The sequence below is a fragment of the Vespa mandarinia genome, chromosome 17 (genome assembly GCF_050613455.1).
Source record: "Vespa mandarinia isolate Hongniang chromosome 17, ASM5061345v1, whole genome shotgun sequence".
In the NCBI taxonomy this organism is placed as follows: domain Eukaryota; kingdom Metazoa; phylum Arthropoda; class Insecta; order Hymenoptera; family Vespidae; genus Vespa; species Vespa mandarinia.
The window spans coordinates 2862501-2882500 of NC_140826.1; the positions used below are offsets into that span (position 1 = coordinate 2862501).

The 20000-nt window shown below is 31.7% G+C and overlaps 2 protein-coding genes across 18 annotated transcripts in view; one reads left to right on the plus strand and one right to left on the minus strand.

Annotated features, from left to right (window-relative positions):
* Positions 1 to 18778, plus strand: part of GEFmeso (Guanine nucleotide exchange factor in mesoderm) — a 78213-nt gene extending 59435 nt beyond the window's left edge. For 7 of the 8 annotated variants that reach the window (XM_035886001.2, XM_035886002.2, XM_035886006.2 and 4 more), the window contains 11 exons: positions 11742 to 12605; positions 12777 to 12988; positions 13197 to 13297; positions 13434 to 13550; positions 13693 to 13843; positions 14014 to 14352; positions 14723 to 14818; positions 14921 to 15050; positions 15152 to 15321; positions 15452 to 15559; positions 15680 to 18777. In XM_035886001.2, the coding sequence (XP_035741894.2) occupies positions 11742 to 12605; positions 12777 to 12988; positions 13197 to 13297; positions 13434 to 13550; positions 13693 to 13843; positions 14014 to 14352; positions 14723 to 14818; positions 14921 to 15050; positions 15152 to 15321; positions 15452 to 15559; positions 15680 to 18202 (4811 nt within the window). In that variant the 3' untranslated portion in view covers positions 18203 to 18777. Of the gene's footprint in view, positions 1 to 11741; positions 12606 to 12776; positions 12989 to 13196; positions 13298 to 13433; positions 13551 to 13692; positions 13844 to 14013; positions 14353 to 14722; positions 14819 to 14920; positions 15051 to 15151; positions 15322 to 15451; positions 15560 to 15679 lie in introns of all 8 variants that reach the window. The other variant, XM_085662110.1, reaches the window with a different exon arrangement.
* Positions 18779 to 19865: 1087 nt separating this feature from the next.
* The window catches only part of hppy (MAP4K3-like protein hppy), a 15711-nt gene continuing 15576 nt past the window's right edge, over positions 19866 to 20000 (minus strand). For all 10 annotated transcript variants that reach the window (XR_004840672.2, XM_035886046.2, XM_035886052.2 and 7 more), the window contains one exon: positions 19866 to 20000. This exon is cut by the window's right edge. The gene's annotated coding sequence lies outside the window, so the exon portion shown is untranslated.

Genomic DNA, 20000 nt, shown 5'->3' on the forward strand with positions numbered 1-20000 from the left:
TATGTCTATGTCTATGTCTATGTCTATGTCTACGTCTACGTCTACGACGTCTAAGTCTTTCGATCTTGATCTTTCGCTTTCTAAACTAAATTTTGTGTTTACAGACACGCTATCGATCAATTCGTGCAAACAAACGTTAACAACGAATGAATTTCTTCTTCCTTTTTTTTTTTGTTTTTTTATCTTCTTTTCTTTTTTGGATTATTTGTCTTTTTTTCCTTTTTTTTTTTTTTTTTTTTTTTTTTTTTTTTTAAATTGAAACGCGCGCGCATATACACAAATATTATATAGATATATTTGTAATATATTATCGAATGATGTTTGTGTATGTTTGTTTGTTTGTTTGTTTGTTTGTGTGTGTGTGTGTGTAAAGATTTCATAAAAAGATTTCGATTTATCTAAAAACATTCGTAGATCTCTTTAATCGAAAATCACTTATCGATTGGATAAGGCATTGTTATTAGTTGTAAATATTTTCTAAGTGTTCGAAAATTTTTTTATTCGATAATAATAACAAATGATAAAAGATAAGTACAGATATTTATTGATATGCCTATAAAATATTTCCAATTAATATTTAGTATAAAATCATTGTCAATATGAAATAATCGTGTAATTATGATAAATTAATGATCTATGGTGTTTCTAATGAATTATTATAAATTATATATGAGAATTTAAAATTGAACGAATACAGAATTTGGATCGCAAGAAAATTTGTATAAATCATTTCTCACGAATGTTTTGTAGATATTTTACGAAAGAAGGAAAATATTTAATTAAGATTATTATGTTTATTTATTTATTTATTTATTTATTTATTTATTTATTTATTGCATGTTCATTTTTCATTTAGACATAATATCAATCTTGGAGGATGTCTCTGATATAAATTATCTTTCGAAACTAATATAAACGGCGATAGATAAATAGATAAAAGATCCTTAAATGATCCAAAATAATTTTGTCAAAGATCAATCAATCTTATCATATCTCCGTTATAAATATCATAATATCGATCAGGTGGATGTTTCTAATAAATTATCCTAGGACAATTTCTAATATAAATTATCTTGCAAAATTGAAAAATGATCAATGACATATAGAAGATGACGATAGATAGATCTTATACGACGATACAAGATCCATGAATGATAGAGATCATTTCACAAAGATCTATAAATCTTATTATCGAGAATGTTTCTAATAATATTATCTTTCGAAATTAAAGAAGAGAAAAAAAAACAGAACAAAACAAACGACAGAAAAGAAAAAAAAAAAAGAACAAAAAGAAAAACAAAAAGATCGATGACACTGACAACGACAGATACAAGATTACATACGATCGAGATCATTTTTCAAAGATCTATCGACCTTATCATCCTTATTATTACAAATATCATAATATCATAATGTCTCGAAAATGTAATACTAATATAAATCATCTTTCGAGATCTTTTCAAAATGAAAAGTAAAACGAAATAAGGAAAGGAGAGAAAAAAAAAAAAAGAAAGCGCACAGACGACGACATATACACGAGATCACGAATGATGCAAAAATAATTTCTTCAAGAACTATCTGTCAAAAAAAATAGAAAAAAAAAAAATCAAAGATCATAGATAAAGAAGGTCAAAAAGTAAGAAATGTGCATTCTCACTTAAAGTCAAAGTACCTACTCGTAATTCTATAGCCAAACGAAATAAATGCAACAATCGAACTGTCGATCGAACACTACTCTCTCTCTCTCTTTCTCTCTATCTCTCTCTTTCTCCTTAGAGATATTCAAACTATGATTGTATGCATGTGAGCCGCGTGTGTTCGATGGAACGTCGTCGTCGTCGTCGTCGTCGTCCGGCGTCGTCGTCTGACGTCGTTGTCGTCGTCGTCGTCATCTGGCGTCGTCGTCGTCTGGTGTCGTCGTCTGGCGTCGTCGTCTGGCGGCGTCGTCATTTGGCGTCGTCGTCTGGCGGCGTCGTCGTCATTTGGCGTCGTCGTCTGGCGGCCTCGTCGTCATTTGGCGTCGTCGTCTGGCGGCCTCGTCGTCATTTGGCGGCGTCGTCGTCATTTGGCGGCGTCGTCGTCATTTGGCGGCGTCGTCGTCATTTGGCGGCGTCGTCGTCATTTGGCGTCGTCGTCATTTGGTGTCGTCGTCATTTGGCGTCGTCGTCTGGCGGCCTCGTCGTCATTTGGCGTCGTCGTCTGGCGGCCTCGTCGTCATTTGGCGTCGTCGTCTGGCGGCGTCGTCGTCATTTGGCGTCGTCGTCATTTGGCGTCGTCGTCATTTGGCGTCGTCATTTGGCGTCGTCGTCTGGCGGCATCGTCGTCGTCGTCGTCGTCGTCGTCGTCGTCGTCGTCGTCGTCGTCGTCGTCGTCGTCGAATGACGCAACGACCGTACATATAAACGAGTACAACGATAACGAGACACTTTATGTTCAGGCACTTTCAAGTCACGACGCGACGAGCGTGCTCTCCTCGTGAAACGTCGTGCGTTTAGTATAACTGTTATTCACTCTCGTGCCGACACGAATGGACTTAGCTAATCGACGTTTTCGATGGGGGTCCTTACAACGAGGTTGTTTTACATAGTAAAACAAAATAAAAGAGAGAGGGAGTAAGAGAGAGAGAGAGATGGGTGTTGGGGAGAGAGAAGGAACAATTGTTTTATTATAACGTGATTCTTTAAAATCAATTGTATATATTCCTTCCGAAAATATTTTACAATATCTTCGATAGAAATTTATGAAGAAAAGAGAAATGTAAAGATTAGAAAGAAATCGAAAAGATTTCTGTAAATAGAATGAAACTAGAAATATTGATCGTAACAATCTTTCAGTTAATGGATTTAATCGATTTTTAATATCACTTAGATACATCTTTCATATCCAAGACTCACTCATTATTTCTTATAATAATGTTATTCTAATAGATATATTCACTGTGTTATATTATCATACAGAAATATAATATTTCCTTTATCGTCATTAAATTATTATTTATATTAATTATTAACTAATTCTGTATTTTATATATATATATATTTTTTTCTATTTCTAATAAAAAAAAAAAAAAAAAAAAAAAAAAGGAAAAATATAAATTTTTTTTAATTAACAAAAAATCATTAAATCAAATATACATGATAAATGTGTCGTTCGTTGTTACGAGAAATAATTTTTATATTATGAAAGATTTGACAATTTCTTTTTTGTTTTTTTTTTTTGTTTAGCTTTTTTATCTTTTCTTTTTTTTTTTCCTTTTTTTTTCTCTCTTTTGTTTTAATTTTTTATCTCGATCATAAAAATGACACATTAAGTTTAGAGTGTCGAGTAGGAATTTTTCAGGCACTCATAGACTTTCAAACGTATTTAAGTACTTTGAGTTTATGACGTTAACCGGTCAAAAATTCAAAGAATTTACAGGCACTTATAGAAAGGACACGCCTTTAAGGTGTCCCTTCGAGGTGAATAAGAAGGCTTTCGATTCTTCTTGAAGGGCTTACTTGAGAAAGAAAGAAACAGAGAGAGAAATTCTTGCCTCACCTTTTTCGGTTCACAAAGTGAACAACATTCGCACAAGCGTAGGATATGATGATCCTTTATTTATTTATTTTTTTTTTTTTATTTATTTTTTTATTCATTTTTCTTTGTGTTCATTTATATATATATATAGAAATAAATCAATTTACACGTTATTTCCAAATAATAATAGATAATTCGAATTAATTTATTATCGAAATTGGCATGGAATAATTTTTCAAACAATATAAATAATGATAGAGATCTAATCGTAAACGATCGATTTAACATTCAAACTTTCAATTGAACATTGTTATTAATATAATTATTTATATTAAGTTTGAGTAGAGATTTAAATCTCTCTCTCTTTCTCTCTCTCTCTCTCTCTCTCTCTCTCTCTCTCTCTCTCTCTCTCTCTCTCTCGTTCAACTCTTCTCACACGTTCTAACGTAGTTAGAAAGCCAACTCTAACCACGAACTATCGTGTACTCTCGTGAGATTCATTTTGAGATAAGGTGTGTGCTCGAGAGAAGAAGAAGGAAAGGGTCCTTCAGTCATAAAATTTCTATCCCTCCTTCTCCTCTCCAACCCCCTCTCTCCTACCCTCCTTTCCCCTCTACAACTCTCAATTTAACCTTATAAACACACCGTGGATACTTGCGTAACGCTTCGATTACATAATGCAAAAAAGTCATTCTGGTTAACGCGTGATATTAAAAATGCGACTAGCCAATTAATCGTTGTAAATTATTTTACTGCTTGAAATCGGACTATTACAGAATTCAAAAGATAGAGAGAGAGAGAGAGAGAGAGAGAGAGAGAGAGAGAGAGAGAGAAAGAAAGAGAGAGAGAGTGAAAGAGAGAGACAGAGACAGAGACAGAGAGAGAGAGAGAGAGAGAGAATGAAATTGATTATATCAAAGAGATAAGATTTTTAATTAGAAATGTATATATTAAATAAAATATACGCATGTATACAGATGTGAGTTCTTGTATGTGTACGTGTATTATATTAAAAATATATTCTAGATATATATATATATTATAAAAATATATTCTAAATATGTATATATATATAATAGAAGATATAAATGGAATAAAAAAATTGATATATATATATATATATATCACGTCATGATGTATAATACTAATCGAATAGCACATGCGTTTTAATTCGAGAAAGGCGAAATTTATTCAACTCTATCTACTTACATACATACATATATATATACTCTAATAATATTTCCGGTCAACGACGGCGAACGAACTGATATTTAACGGTATAAAACTAACGTGATTGAGACAAAGCTATTTAGTGTATAGTAGTAGTTGCCTACGGTCACTAGATAATGGGTGTTCAGGCATCAAACAAATCTGACGTTTCGCTACTGTGTTCGATTTAACAGTCGAGCTAACTCGAAGCGTTTGAAGCAACGTATTTACGGGGAAAAGGAATAAAAAAAAAAAAAAAAATGAAAGTACCCACGTTGGACAGAAATTCTTTTTTCCTTACTCCCTTCCTTCTTTCTTTTTTTCGTACAAAAAATCTAACAAAGCAATATTTGATTTTATTACAATCGATCGCGAAAGGAAAGTAAAATTTAATTGAGGGAATCGTTTAAATATTTAATTGTTAAACGAATAGATCGAATTTATTAATAAATCGAATTTAAATATTGTCGGGTTAATTGAATCTCTATCTTTCAAAAAAAAAAAAAAAAAAAAAAAAAAAAAATAGGAAGAGAAAGAAATTTCTTCTTAGCTTTGGAAAAAAAACTTCTTCGAATAAAAATATAATTATTCGAGACGTTATATCGAAAAATATATTTCTATAAATATACGGGCATTTAAATGTTACATAATAAAAGGGTCGTAACACTTTTAAATGCCAATCAAACGTGCTCCCAAAGAATGAATCGAATGTTTTACATCGATGACGAGATTAAAGAGAGAGAGAGAAAAAAAAAGAAAGAAAAAAAGGAAAAAAAAAAAGAGAGAAAGTGAGAGAAAGAAACGAAGAGGAGAAAGACAGAAAGAAAGAAAGAAAGACAGAAAGAAAGAAAGAAAGAAAGAAAGAAAGAGAGAAAAAAAAAAGAAAGCAAGAAAGAAAGAAAGAAACAAACAAAACGATCGGTTATTATTATTTCACATAGTACAGTAGTAGTAGTAGTAGTAGTAGCATTACTCTTCGGGGTCATTGACGAGTATTTCTGGCGCCATCGATGGAATGCCGAGCAGCGATGGACACCAAAGAAAAAGAAAAAGAAAAAAAAAAAAAAGAAAAGAAAAAAGAAGGTGGTGAAGGGGATGGAGATAGGCGTGGGGGGGAGGAAGGGATCTTGTCGATTTACGAGATGAGTAAAAATAACCAAGAAGAGAAAAAGAGAAGCAAGAAGGAAAACGTTTCGTTCATTGACGAAAAGCAATACGGCCTCGGCTTTGGTCCAAGTGAAAGAGAGAGAGAGAGAGAGAGAGAAAGAGAGAAAGAGAAGGAGAGAGAGAGAGGGTAGTAACGGGTAAGGATGGGGTGTGGAGGGGGAGAATATTCAAGTGGCCAGCAACAACCATCGGCCGTTCCACCCGCAGTTTCAACATACATATACATACACACAGAAAAAGAAAGAGAGAGAAAGAGATATATACATATATATATATATATGTACGTATATGTATATATGTATATGTATAGGATGCTTCAGCTGACCGGATAACTTAAAATATCTTTGTTGCTTTTGAAAATATATATATATATATATATATATATATATATATATATATATAATTTTGTCATACATATGCATATATATATATATATATATATATATACATATATATATATGCATATGTATGACAAAATTTTCCATATAGGGTTGGATGTATAAAGGGGGTAGGTCAAAAAAAGATGTGCTTCAATTGACATGTCAGTGATTTTTTCTTTTTCTTTATTTTTCTTTTTTCTTCTTTTTTTTTTTTCTTTTTTTTTTTTTTTTGTAGAAAATTTTTACGACCAACTTCAAATTCTTCTTTCATAGTATTGGTTTATCAAATCTACGATCAAGAGAATGTTGAATAGAAGTTTCGTGCGCATGTATTTTTCTGAGAAATAATAAGAAAGGTGTATAAATTGATTCGCGTTAATTTCTATTGATTATTTATAAAAAAAAAAAAAAAAAAACGATTAATTATTCCTTCTTCGAGATCTTTTTCCCGTGTTGATCCATTTTTCTTCTTCTTTTTTTTTTCTCTTTTTTTCAAATTTATAAAACTAATATTCATCTATACATTTTATGTATCTAAATTATCTGTCAATCTCTAATACGTCTAAATCCACGATTGAACATAGTAAAGGAAACGAAGAAAATATTCGTGAGTTCCTTCAAAATACGATTTTGAAAATGTGTTCAAGCTGGCTAAGAAACGAAGCGACGAAAGTTGGTCCTCTAGTCCTATTATTAGAGTAGCCCCAGCCAAGTGCATCGACTGCACGTTGTAACCCTAAGCTTCTGCATTCGCGTTTAGGCAAATAGGACGAAGAAGAAAGAAAGAGAAAGAAGAAAGAAAGAAAGAAAGAGAGAGACATATATATTAGAAACTTTTTACAGTTCTAATACACGTTCTAAGAAATACGCGTTCTAAACTCCAATATATTATAATCAATATAAATATAAAAAATCTTTTCCTTTTTTTAAGAATGAAAACAAACATTTATTACATTCTCGATTTATTCTAATATCAAGCAGTATTAAAATACATATACAAGAAAAAGAAAGAAAAGGAAAGAAAAGAAATATTTAAGAAATGTGAATTTCCTTACGAAAAAATAATAATAACTATAATTACAAGTAGATCAATCATTTTCAAAGGAAAAAAAAAAAATCGCTCATTTCAACGGAATTGTTTTTAAAATTAAAAAAAAAAAAAAAGAAATAAAAGAAGAAAATTGGATCGATCATTGCACAATTTGCTTGGTGTGGTTGGTCGCAAAAAAAAAAAAAAAGAAAAAAAAAAGAGAGCAAAAAAATAATTGAAGCAATGATTCTTATTTCTTATAAAAAAAAAAAAAAAAAAAAAAAAAAGAAAAAAGTATTAACACATGAAATAAAGTAATTCGTGTAACATGCGAAATACTAAATGCATAAAATCCAGAAAAGCATCGAAGACGTTGCTATAACAGATAAGTTAACTTCACGTCATTAAATCGTAGCCGGTTTCTTTGCTAAGAACATACCGGTGAAACTAAGCCTAAGATATATATATATATATATATATATATATATATATATATATATATATATATATACAACATATGAAGGCGTCCAATTAAATCAAGGCCATCTTGATAACGTCGTTTAGAAGACTCGATCGAGCAAATGCACGGACATCCGTGTTTGGCGCCTTCAATCTAATTTTTTTCCTTTGTTTCTTCATTTCTTCCTTTTGCAAACTTTACTTCGTTTCCTTTTTGTTTGTTTCTTTTTCTTTTTCTTTTTCTTTTTTTTCTTTTTGCCTCTTTTTCCCTTATATTTATTTTTATTTTCAATTTTATTCTTTCCTTTTCTTTCTACATTGGCATCATCATTAACGCGCAGCTTCCTCATCATCTTCTTCTTCTTCTTATTCTTCTTCTTCTTCGTCTTCGTCTTCTTCATTTTCATCTTCATTTTCTTTTTCTTGCAAAATGCAAAATATCGTAACGCATGATCGAACGTTTAGAACGATACTCGATTATCAATTTTCCATAGCTAAATTTGACGTTGAATTTTTTAAGAACCCTTTTTCTATTACACGATGTAGAAATCTATTCAGTGTCTAAATGAAATATAAAATAATAAGGACATAATATTAATCGTAGATAAAATAATTCGAAAATTATAAATATTCCGTTAATTATTACGTGAATATATTTAAATGAGGGTGATAAAAATAAAAGTAAAAGGAAGAAAATTAAATTCAGAATCGTCTAAATACAATGAAAAAATTTTCATAACTTTAAGATCTTATCAACGCGTGATTTATATTATTTTCTTATAAAATTTATTAAATATATCAAATTAAATAATTATTAAATATTATTAAATAATACTCATTATTAGAAATATTTTTACGCAATTATTAAATATATATCGTCGTAATTTTTAATAATAATAAAATTTTATAAAGAAATAATTCTTTAACGTATATCTCATTGTATAATGCATATTGCATATTATTGCACATCTCTATTATTACTGTCCCCTCTTTACTGAACATAAATCAAATTGAATTAAATATATACATATATATATATATATATATATATATATATATATTAATGTTTCGTAGCTTTACAATTAAAAGTACGGATATAAATATTAAATGTTTAATATAAAATTTACGATCGATAAAAGAGAAGAATAAAAATAAGAAAAGAAAAAGAAAATAATAAAAAAAAAAAAAAGAAGAGAAAAAAAACCGTGTCAGGTTGTACAAAAGTATCATAGAATCGATTGATCGATGATCAATCTCTATGATCGATCGATGATCGATAAAAGTTGAATGGATAAAAAAAAAAAAAATAAAAAAAAGGAAAAGAATTATGAAAATACGTATATCAATGTGCGCGAGCGCGCGGCATTGTACGTATATATACGTACATACGTGTGCGCGGATTAAAAGTGTATTAAAGTTCTAATGTATCATAAAAGATATCTAACACAAGAAGTTGAAGATCGAGGCCGTTAACCAGAACGAAGAAGAGAAAGAAAGTCATGCGGAGATAGTTCGCGTTTCAAAGAACAACGTGTACTTACGTTCTGCATTAGAGGAATAGATATATCTACCGGGTGTTTCTTAAAAGTAAATCTCTCTGTTGCAATTTAATCCTGGTTGTGTCTACAGAGGATGATACTATACACAGATCGGATCAACTTTGATCTCGATTAAAACAATTTCTGCGTCGCATGTGATTCATGAATATTATTTTTTTTTTCTTTTTTTGTTCTTTTTTTTTTCTGATGACAAAATTGGAAATGCGTTCATCAAACCTACTGGTCATTATTTTCGAGACTTCGTAGAACATATACGGTATTTTTTTTGAAAACAAAATTGTTCATACCGTATAAATGATGATCGCTCAAAGTATCTCGTATATAATGTAACTTCAAGGTAAAAAAAAAAAAAAGAAAAAAAAATAGAAAAGAACAAGCAAACAAAAAAAGAAACTACAAAATTAATCATAAGAGAATAAATAAATAAAATCCACTTGTAAGCAAAAAATAGAACCAAAATAGAATTACCATTCTGTCGAAATTAGAATCTACAAAAATACGTAAAGCCAAGCTTTTCAATTATAATTTTAACGCGCGAATCTAAAAGAAAAAAAAAAAAAAAAAATAAGATAAAATAAAATAAAATAAAATAAAATGAACGTTTTACACGAGCGTACGTGTGATCTAAATCGAAGATCCAATCTCATCCTCTCTCTCTCTCTCTCTCGCCCCCTTTCCGTCACCTCTCTTTTTCGTATCCAAAAGAAAAAAAAAAAAAAAAAAAAAAAGAAATAATAATAAAACGAAGAAAAAGAACGACAGCGAAAAAAAAAACGACAAATATAAAACAGAAGACTAATGATTGAATTTCTATAATAAAGAATTAAATAAATAAAGAATATAATAATAAAGAAATGCGGCTTAGAGATACAGTTTGTATAAAACTCTTGCGTTCCATCGTAATGTAGTAAAAAAAAAGAAGATTGAGATCACAAATATGGCGCGGTTAATATATAGTATATGTGTATATAGTACGCATATATATATATATATATATATATATATAGACACGCTATATATATTATATATTATATATGTATATATCATGTTAGAGGGAAAGGATACGCGGGAACGCAAGAAACGCATCGATGCAGTCGCCGGCACTGCCTCTGCCTCTGCCTCTGCCTCTGCCGCCGCCGCCGCCGCCGCCGCCAACTTGGAGAACGTTGATTTCACGTCTGCCGCCAAGGAAATTGGAAACCATCATCCTGCTCGTTTGTTTGTCCAACCAAGTCCAGCAATCGTGCGGCCGCAGACGAGAGACTCGGCCAAGCTTGTGCGTGCGTGCGTGCGTGCTGCGTACTCTGTACGCAATATATATAAGAAAGAGTTAATGCGAATGATATATATATATATATATATATATATATATATATATATGCGTGTATTATAATTTATTCAACGATAATGTTTTAACACCGATAAACTAGTCCCGTGTTAATTGGTCGATGATCGTACTAGCGATTAAATTTCACTCTTCCCCATACCCATCTCTCCATCGCTACCCCCCTCCCCCACTCTCTCTCTCTCTCTTTCTCTCTCTCTCTCTCTCTCTCTCTTTCCAACCCCATCTCATCTTAATAGGGAAGTTTCTCTTACTTATTTTTCTTATTGTTGGTTGTCTCCGCTTTGATGTCCCTTTTTCTTTCTTCCATCGGGGCACGATTCGTTGATGCTGAAATTAATCTGCGATTTGTATTCTATGGAATACGTTTGGAGAATTTTTATGGGTAGAATTTGGTTTTTTCCTTCGTCTCTTTCCTTTTTTTTTTTTTTTTTCGTTTGATTACGGTAATACAATGAATAAATAATGAAAAGTAGGTGGTACAATTTCTCTTTTTTTTTTTTTTTTTAATTTACTTGCGACAATTATATGGTCAGATGTTTTGTTAAATATATCGAATAGAATGATATATAAATGGGTTTGTCATTCGGGACACGTAAAAAAAATTAAAATAAAATAAAATAAAATAAAATATATTGACTACGACACACGATATAATAATATAATAATATAATAATATAATAATAATGAAAAATATAATAATGTAAAAATTGTGACGATAATCTAAGTGAAAACTCTGAAGATATATTCTTTTATTATATATATATATTTTTTTTTTCACATATAAACTGAACTTATCTTTAAAAAAAAAAAGAAACAAAAATAAAACAAAACAGAACAAAATCCCCAAATATATAATATATACCATAAAGCCGCACCACCCGCCCCCCCCCCACAAAAAAAAACAAAACCAAACAAAGAAACCCCAGAAAACTGTGCTAAGTCTAAATCATCTAACCTAATAAATCTAATAATTCGATAACTTACTTAATCGATCGAGATCTTAAATAAAATAGGAAAAAAAAAGAAAAAAAGAAAAAGAAAGAAAGAAAGAAAAAGGAAATATTAAATTTCAGGTACGAGTACGGACCTGGTGCCACAATTATTGGGAATGTTCGACGAGCTGGCACGTCGTGGAAATGGTTACGAAGATCACCAAGTAGTCCTCTCAGCGTCTTGTAATATACCAGCGGCTTTGCAGAAACGATTGAGTTTGGTACCGCACTCACAACGAGGTTCCATATTCGGTCAGCTTTGTGGGGAGGCTACGAAGAAAGGTAGTAGCTGTAATAGCGGTAGTAATAGTAATAGTAATAATAGTCATCGGGATAAGAAGAGCGAGGATATGTGTGAGAGAACGAAAGATACGGATACGAAAAGTACGATAGACGTTGTGGTAACTCAACATCTTGTTCGCAACAACAAAGACGACGACGACGACAACGACGACGACGACAATAACAGCAACAGCAACAACAACAACAACAATAACAACAATAAAAATAACAACAACAACAACAACAATAACGACGACGACGATGATGACGAGAACGAGGACGACGACGAGGAGGAGGACGAAGAGGAGGAGGAAGAGGAGGATGAGGAGGAGAGAGAAAGAGAAAGAAAGAGGAAGGAGGTCGTCAAAGTAGAAAAAGAAAATGATGGAAATAGATTGTCGATCAACGTTATCGTGGAAAACGATAAGAAGAAGAAGAATTCTTATGTACAAGAAACAAATAATAGCAAGAACTCCAATGGAGGAACGCTTACTCAGCTCAGATATAAAAGAAGATGTAGAAGTGGAAGACCATTGTCTGGTAGTTCGATAGCCTCTAGTACATCGTCAAGTGGCTGTAGCAATCAGGGAAATCCATCGTCTGCGACTAATCCATATTTGGCTTCTGTCGAATCATTAGCCGATACCTGTGCCAGTTCTCAAGGTATCCAATAATTTTGATATACATTGGGAATACCTACAAATTAAATAATTAAATACGTTCTCTCGTGATCTTCCGAGAGATTGATCAGCGATGTTATCCTTTCTTATTTATTTATTTATATATATATTTATTGTTTTTTTTTTCTTTACCCCTCCATCCTTTTATTTCTAGGTTCAGGTGATAGCGGTGTGGTTACGGTATCCGAAGCCAGCTGTCGTATTGGTAATGTTACCAATGGTCAAAGAAGGGACAGTGCCGAAGGAGACACGTCCTCCCATCGACCACGTTATTGCGATCCTCATCGTAATCCCGTGGAAAGAGTATTGCTTGAAATCGTCGATACCGAAGCAATATATGTTGAACACTTGCGACAAGTTATACAGGTAAATTGGATATTATTCTGAGGTTTCTTTCTGTCTTTTTTCTCACATTTCTCTCTCTCTCTCTCTCTCTCTCTCTCTCTCTCTCTCTCTCTCTCTCTCTCTCTCTCTCTCTCTCTCTTTCTCTCTCGAAAGAGAAAGAAAGATTAAATAAAGAACGATATTAAAGGGTATATTTTTTCTTATTTTTTTTTTGTCTTTTTTTAAACAGGGCTATCTCATATTTTGGAGAGACGATCCCACGTCGTTTGTACATCAATTGCAACTAAGCGACTTGTTCAGCAATATAGAGGATATATTCAAGTTCAACAGGTATATAATAATCTTCATTGGTAATATTTAACGAACGAAATTACGGAATAATATTTCCTAAAAAAAAAAAAAAAAAAAAAGTAAAGAAAAAGAAAAGAAAAAAAAACGCGTGACCCTTCGATGACGTGCATTTCAGAGAATTCCTAAAAGAAATCGAGAAATGTGCTTTTGATCCAGTTTGCGTGGCTAACACTTTCATCAAGCATAATTCAGGATTTAAGGTTTATACCGAATACTGTACGAATTATCCCAGGTAAGTGGGAACGTGTCGATCTATATATATTCTATCAAAGAATTTTCTAATATTCTTCCACCCCCACCCCTACTCTACACTCTCAAAAAAAAAAAAAAAAAAAAAAAAGGGGGAAAAAGTATTGTATGATAAAATTTTATAGAACTGTCTCTGTATTAACCGATCTGATGGGACAAGAGGAAATGGCCAAAGCGTTTAGAGAAAGACAGGCAGCTTTAGATCACGCGTTACCTTTGGGATCATTTTTGTTGAAGCCTGTTCAAAGGATTCTTAAATATCACTTGTTGCTAGAGGTAAAACATTTATAAACAAATAATAATATAAAATTGGATTGGTCTCTTAAAAAAAAAAAAAAAAATTATATATAAATTTTTTTATTTTTCCTTTTTTTTTTATTTTGAATCAATCAAAATTAAATTCGCAATGATCGAATGAGTATACATTTTTGTCGATAAATTTGCAGAATTTATCGAAGGAATATGGGGCAGGCTGTGACGCAAGAGAAAACGAGGCAGAAGGAAGAAGTGCAATCGAGGGTGCATTAGCAGCTATGACTGGCATCGCAAAACATATTAACGCGATGAAGAGAAGACACGAGCACGCAGTAAGAGTTCAAGAGATTCAATCGCTACTTTATGGATGGTCTGGACCGGATTTAACTACCAGCGGTGAACTTATAGCTGAAGGTCGCTTCAGAATGAGAGGGGCTAAAGCACCGAGACATGCTTTTCTCTTTGACAGGATGTTACTCCTTACAAAAAAGAAGGAAGATGGTTTATTGGTCTACAAGGCTCATATCATGGTAAAATTATATATTCTAATATATAATGATATAAAACGATTGGTTCAAATGTTCCTAAATGATTTTATATATCAATTGGGATATATATTATCAATCCAATGAGAATATCAATCCTAAAAATAAATCCTAATTCCATGATGAATAGATCTAATAATATAAAAAATCATATATATATATATATTTTTTTTTTCTTCTAATCTCTTCTCTCTATATTTTAATTATTATTAGTCAATAAATTAATAATCATATTATAATTTTTAATATAATTAAAATTTTTAAACATATTAGATATAGTTTTATTTATTTAGATATTAACCAAATCGAATATATATTTCAATATTTGATAAATAATACCAATCCTTTCGCACAGTGTTCCAATTTGATGTTGATCGAAAGTATCCCAGGAGAACCATTAAGCTTTCATGTGATACCCTTCGATAATCCAAGGTTGCAATATACATTGCAGGTAAATAAAAGGGAAAACAAACGGTTGGAAATAATTTTTATGAAAATAAGAGGAGTAATTAATCCTTTCTTTTTTTTTTTTTTTTTCTTTTTCTCTTATTAGGCACGCAACCTGGAACAAAAGAGAGAATGGACCTTGCAAATAAAAAGGGTAATCCTTGAAAATTACAATGCTGTTATACCTTCTCATGCTAGGCAACTGTTTCTACAACTTGGTCAGACTCAACACGAAGGTAAAATTATTACACAGAGAGAGAAAGAGAGAGAGAGAGAGTGAAAAAGATTTTAATTCGGTGACTTTAATTCTTATTAATTATGATTAATATAATTACAGACGATTCTACGACTGACAAAAGCTCGGCGAAAAAGTTATACTCGGCACCGCCGGAATATTTAGAGAAACGTAAGCAAGAAAGAGAAAGAAGAAGATCAGAAACTGGTATTAGGCATAAGTTCAAAAAAAATACAAGAAAATCGGAATCACCTGCCATCACTACCACAGAGGTAAGGGGAAGAAAAAAAAAAAGAAATAAAAAAAAATCATTGCTTTTTATCAACGTCATCGACATTATTTAAATCTGAGAATATGTAAAAAAAAAAAAAAAGAATAAATCCAAATATATTGATTATTCAGGATTCGCCGGCATCATTGAGGAAAAATCCTAATAACGAGACTGAAATGCACGACTCGAGAGATCAAAATCTTAACAGGTGTACCGACGGGCGTACTCTCAAAGTAAAGGTATAAATATTTTACATTTGTATATTATTTAATTATCAATATAATAATATATGATAAAGTTGAACGTGTCTGAATTTGTTTTTATTTTTATTTTCTCTTTTTTTTTTTTGTTTTTTAAAGGATCGCTTCACCGGTTGGAGAAGAAAATCAGAGCCGGGATTTCAATCTTACGTTTCGTTGAATCAATCGGACGAGGATCAGAAAGAGGTAACAGCTGATATGGAAACGACATTAGTTGAATCAGATCGTACGATCAATACAAGCAATGAGGATAATAATAAACCAACAAATTCTCAACAAGTTGAAACCAAAGAGAACAATGAACAACTACAAACGGCAACTACACCGGCAGTGGCCCAAACAGTTGAGGAAATAGTTGGTCATATTTTAATGCAAAATCAAGAATTTCAAAAGTTATTGGAAAAGCAAAGGACTAGTAGTAGCATAAACGTTAGACAACAGCAAAGATTTAACAAGAGAATATCAGCCGACACTTCGGACGAGAGTGATTGCGAGAACGCTAATTACGTTGGTGGAACTTTGAACAATCGTGTCCGTACATCGTCTCATCGTGAAACCCAAAGATTGGTGAGAACTAACAACGCATGGAACTCATTGTCCACGGTTAATAATACACGTGACAACACGCCACAGCCTGCACTTAGGTTACTCTATGATAATTTAAAATCCTCGGATGGTAAAACGACAAGCGTACACGAGACAATGAATACAAAGAACAATGTAAATCGTGTACACGAAAAGAGAGCCCTTTTCGAAGCCTTTAAAAGACAAAGTATCGTTACCGAAAGTAAGATAATAAAGACAGCTTTGAGAATTAGAGAGAACTCAACGTCCGCCAATGACGATTCAAACGATACCACTATACGTACTACTAATGATCAGGATTATTCGGAGAAGGCTAACGAAGTTGAACTTAGTCCCGAACGAAAAGATAAGATCAATGATATAGATCAACAACAGGATATCATAAAGGAGACCGACGAATCAAAAGGTTTTGGTAATTATGATAATCTTCAACATGTTTGGGATGGTCTTAAAGAGGAACAAGACGTTAATGGAAGTGACAGTCCAACGAGACCGGCCGTTTGGTTGACCAAACTCTGTGAAGGTTTACCAACTTCACCCCAAAAATGTGGATCCTTACCTCGTAGCTTTCAAATCAATCCAAACTCACAACTTAGCGTTACCAAATCACGATTTCTTCAAAGAGATGGAAAACCAATGACCGAAAGACCCTTCACTATAGCCTCGGACAAACCCGCTGAGATAAATCTCGAGGATATGGAAAGATACGCTTCGAGTTGTCAGCCCGAGGGTAGAATTGCCAAATTTCCAACATCAGTTTCTACTTCAACGTCGACATTTTTCTGTTCCCTCGATGATACTTTAACAGATGCATATTCTGAGATTCACATGGTCTCCTCACCTACTACAACCAACATTCATCCAGATCACAAAATCTATAGGGCTAATGGTAGTACTAGATTTAAGAACGTATTGTCGAAGGCCGGTAGTCGTTTGCAAGGTCTCAGGAATACTCTTAGCACCGAAACCCTTGAGTGTAGCGAAGAAATAGAAAGAACTAAATATTTTCGTTCATTGAGCAATGGAAAATCAAAAAGAAAGGGCAAATCCAAACATTCTAGAGAAAGTTCATCTGACATCGAAGAACTTGTTGGTTGTGTACCAGCAACTGGTGGACCATCCGATTATAGGATACCATCATTGTATTATAAACAAGGAAGTTCTAGTTTGGGTGCACGTATAGCGCAATCCGATTATGCGGATCCTACTGTCCTCTTTGCTGAAAACAAACGCAATGGTAACGAGGAGACAAGAAAAATAAAGGAAAAAGTGAAAGAAAATAATGAAAGGGATAAGGTAGAAGAAGAAGATGATGATGGTGATGATGATGATGATGACGAGGATGATGATGACGATGATGAAGAGGAGGAGGACGAGGAGGGATCTTCCAGAGGAACTAATTGTCGTGAAAGCGAGACCGACAGTTTCTACGAGAGATCATTTGAAGTTATTGAGAATTATGTTGACGATGATGGCGAGGAAGTTTTCAGGGACAGTGCAATATTCAGTGACGCTGATGATGTCCTAATGCGTACAGATACTGGAGGAGGAGGTGGAGGTGGAGGTGGCGGTGATGGTAGTGGCGGAGCCACTACGTCATCTGGTAATAAACAAAAAGTCGCACCTCCGGTTCCTGCAAAAAAAAAATCAGAATGTTCATCGGTTTCAACCATTTCGTCGAGTATCGTGCAAGAAAATAATACAATTGGGAAGCCTTACGTAGCACAGAAACCAGATTACCTAAAAATAAAGTCGATCTTCTTGAGAGCACAGAGTAATAATAGCAGTAGTAATAGTAATAGTAATAGTAATAGTAATAGTAATAGTAGTAATAGTCCAGAAAGTAAAATCTCTTTATTAAGGTCGTCCTTTATGAAAAGAGACGTTGATAGAAAGTGTACGACAAATGACGTTGGATTAATTGAAGAATCCGGCGATATTGGTAACGATGATAAGGATGATGTATCAGCTGGACAGAGTCAGGCAGGTTGGGTTAAGAAAATAGTATGTCAATTGCAAGGACACGTTGAAACATAATTAATAAATCTTTTAAGGATAGCTCTTTTTTTTCTCTTCAATTACAAATTGTAATTTTTCTTTTTCTTTTTTTTTTCCTCCTTCCGTCTCGTGTCTCTTTCAAAATTATTCCAAAACGTAATCGACTGTCTAATATTTTTTTTTTCTTTTTTTTTATTACTATTATTATTTTAAAGGAAATTTTATCTCAGTTCTATTTTTATTCTTTTTTATTTTTTTTTTTTTTAAAGTTAGGAAAATCATTGTTGAATCGTTTGATTCGTTTTACATTTCACGGGTTGATCTCTATTTTATGTACGAATGAAATTTCATAAGTAAATGTTTGTGGGAAAAAAAAAAGCCCTCGAGGGTGTATTCGAACGGTTCGAATTTTTCGTATGATTTTATTTTATTGTATTCTATTATTTTTTTTTTTCTTTTTTTCTTTTTTTTTATTTTTCTTTGTTTTTTTTTTATATATATTATCAGAAACGCCAAGTACTGCCTATTTTTTACTTTACTTCGTGTAGAAAGTACAATTGTTATTTAAATAAGGATATAAACGTGACGATTTTTATTTCCCTTTTTTTTTCCTTTCTTTTTTAAAAGATCTCTAATATCTAAATTATTTCTCTTTTTTATTTGTTTTTTTTTTTCGTTTTTTTTTTCCTTTCCAAATCTTCTTGAATGGAATTAAATTAACATTTTCTTTCATAGTTAACGCACCTTTTTTTTTTTTTATTCTTCTCAAATAAGAGAAAAGAGTTGGACCTTTCTCTTTTTTTTTTCTTTTTTTTTTATTTAAATATTCAAATATATTTAGATCTTAATTCAAGAACAATTTTAATGAGTATACTTTGTTCTCTGTTCGAAGAAAAAAAAAAAAAACAACAAAAAAAAAATAATAATAATTGTGTTCAACTAGTAAGGTACAATGTATAACGTTATCTATTCAAGATCAAAGGAATAATAATATTGTATGAAGAAGTAACAATGATACTTCACATATGTCTTTTAAGGATAGATTAATGTTATCTTGTATAAAGCTAAGAACTAAAGAGAGAGAGGACTATACATTGTTGTACCGTAATGTGCTGTTAATGTATATAGTAATATAATTTTTGTAAAATTTCACTGCAATCAGTTTGAATCATTTAATCCTTTTTTTATATATATATATATATATATATATATATATAAATATATTTGGAAGTGGAGAAAATTAATCAACACTTTGGCTACCTTCACTATCACATGCATATATATATATACATATATATAACATATATATATATATATGCATATATTATTTCAGGTAGGTTTTATTACGAGAATGTAATATGTACAGTAAGTTTAGAGCTAATCGTGCTTAAAAATATAAGTTGTAAATTATACATGAGAAATCATAAATTATTTTCACAATACTGTATTTATATAAAAACTCCTAAAATGAAAGCTTCATAAGTCGAAGATAAATTTCGTTATACACATTATGTACAACTGCAGTAGTTATATGTATGTATGTATGTGTATATCTGTATATATATATATATATATATATATATATATATATATATACTTTTTTAAAGTTCTACTTCCATTAATGCTCTCAGTCCTATCTTTTCTTATCTTCTTTATCTCTCTTTTTTTCTCTTTTTCTTTTTATTTCTTTTATATATATATATATATATATATATATATATATATATATATATATATATATCCAGCAGAGTTCTCTTCCTTGTCTCGCGATTTGAATATAAAGAATAAAATAACATTCATTTGTCTCTATATTATTAAGGAGTCTCTGCTTATTGAC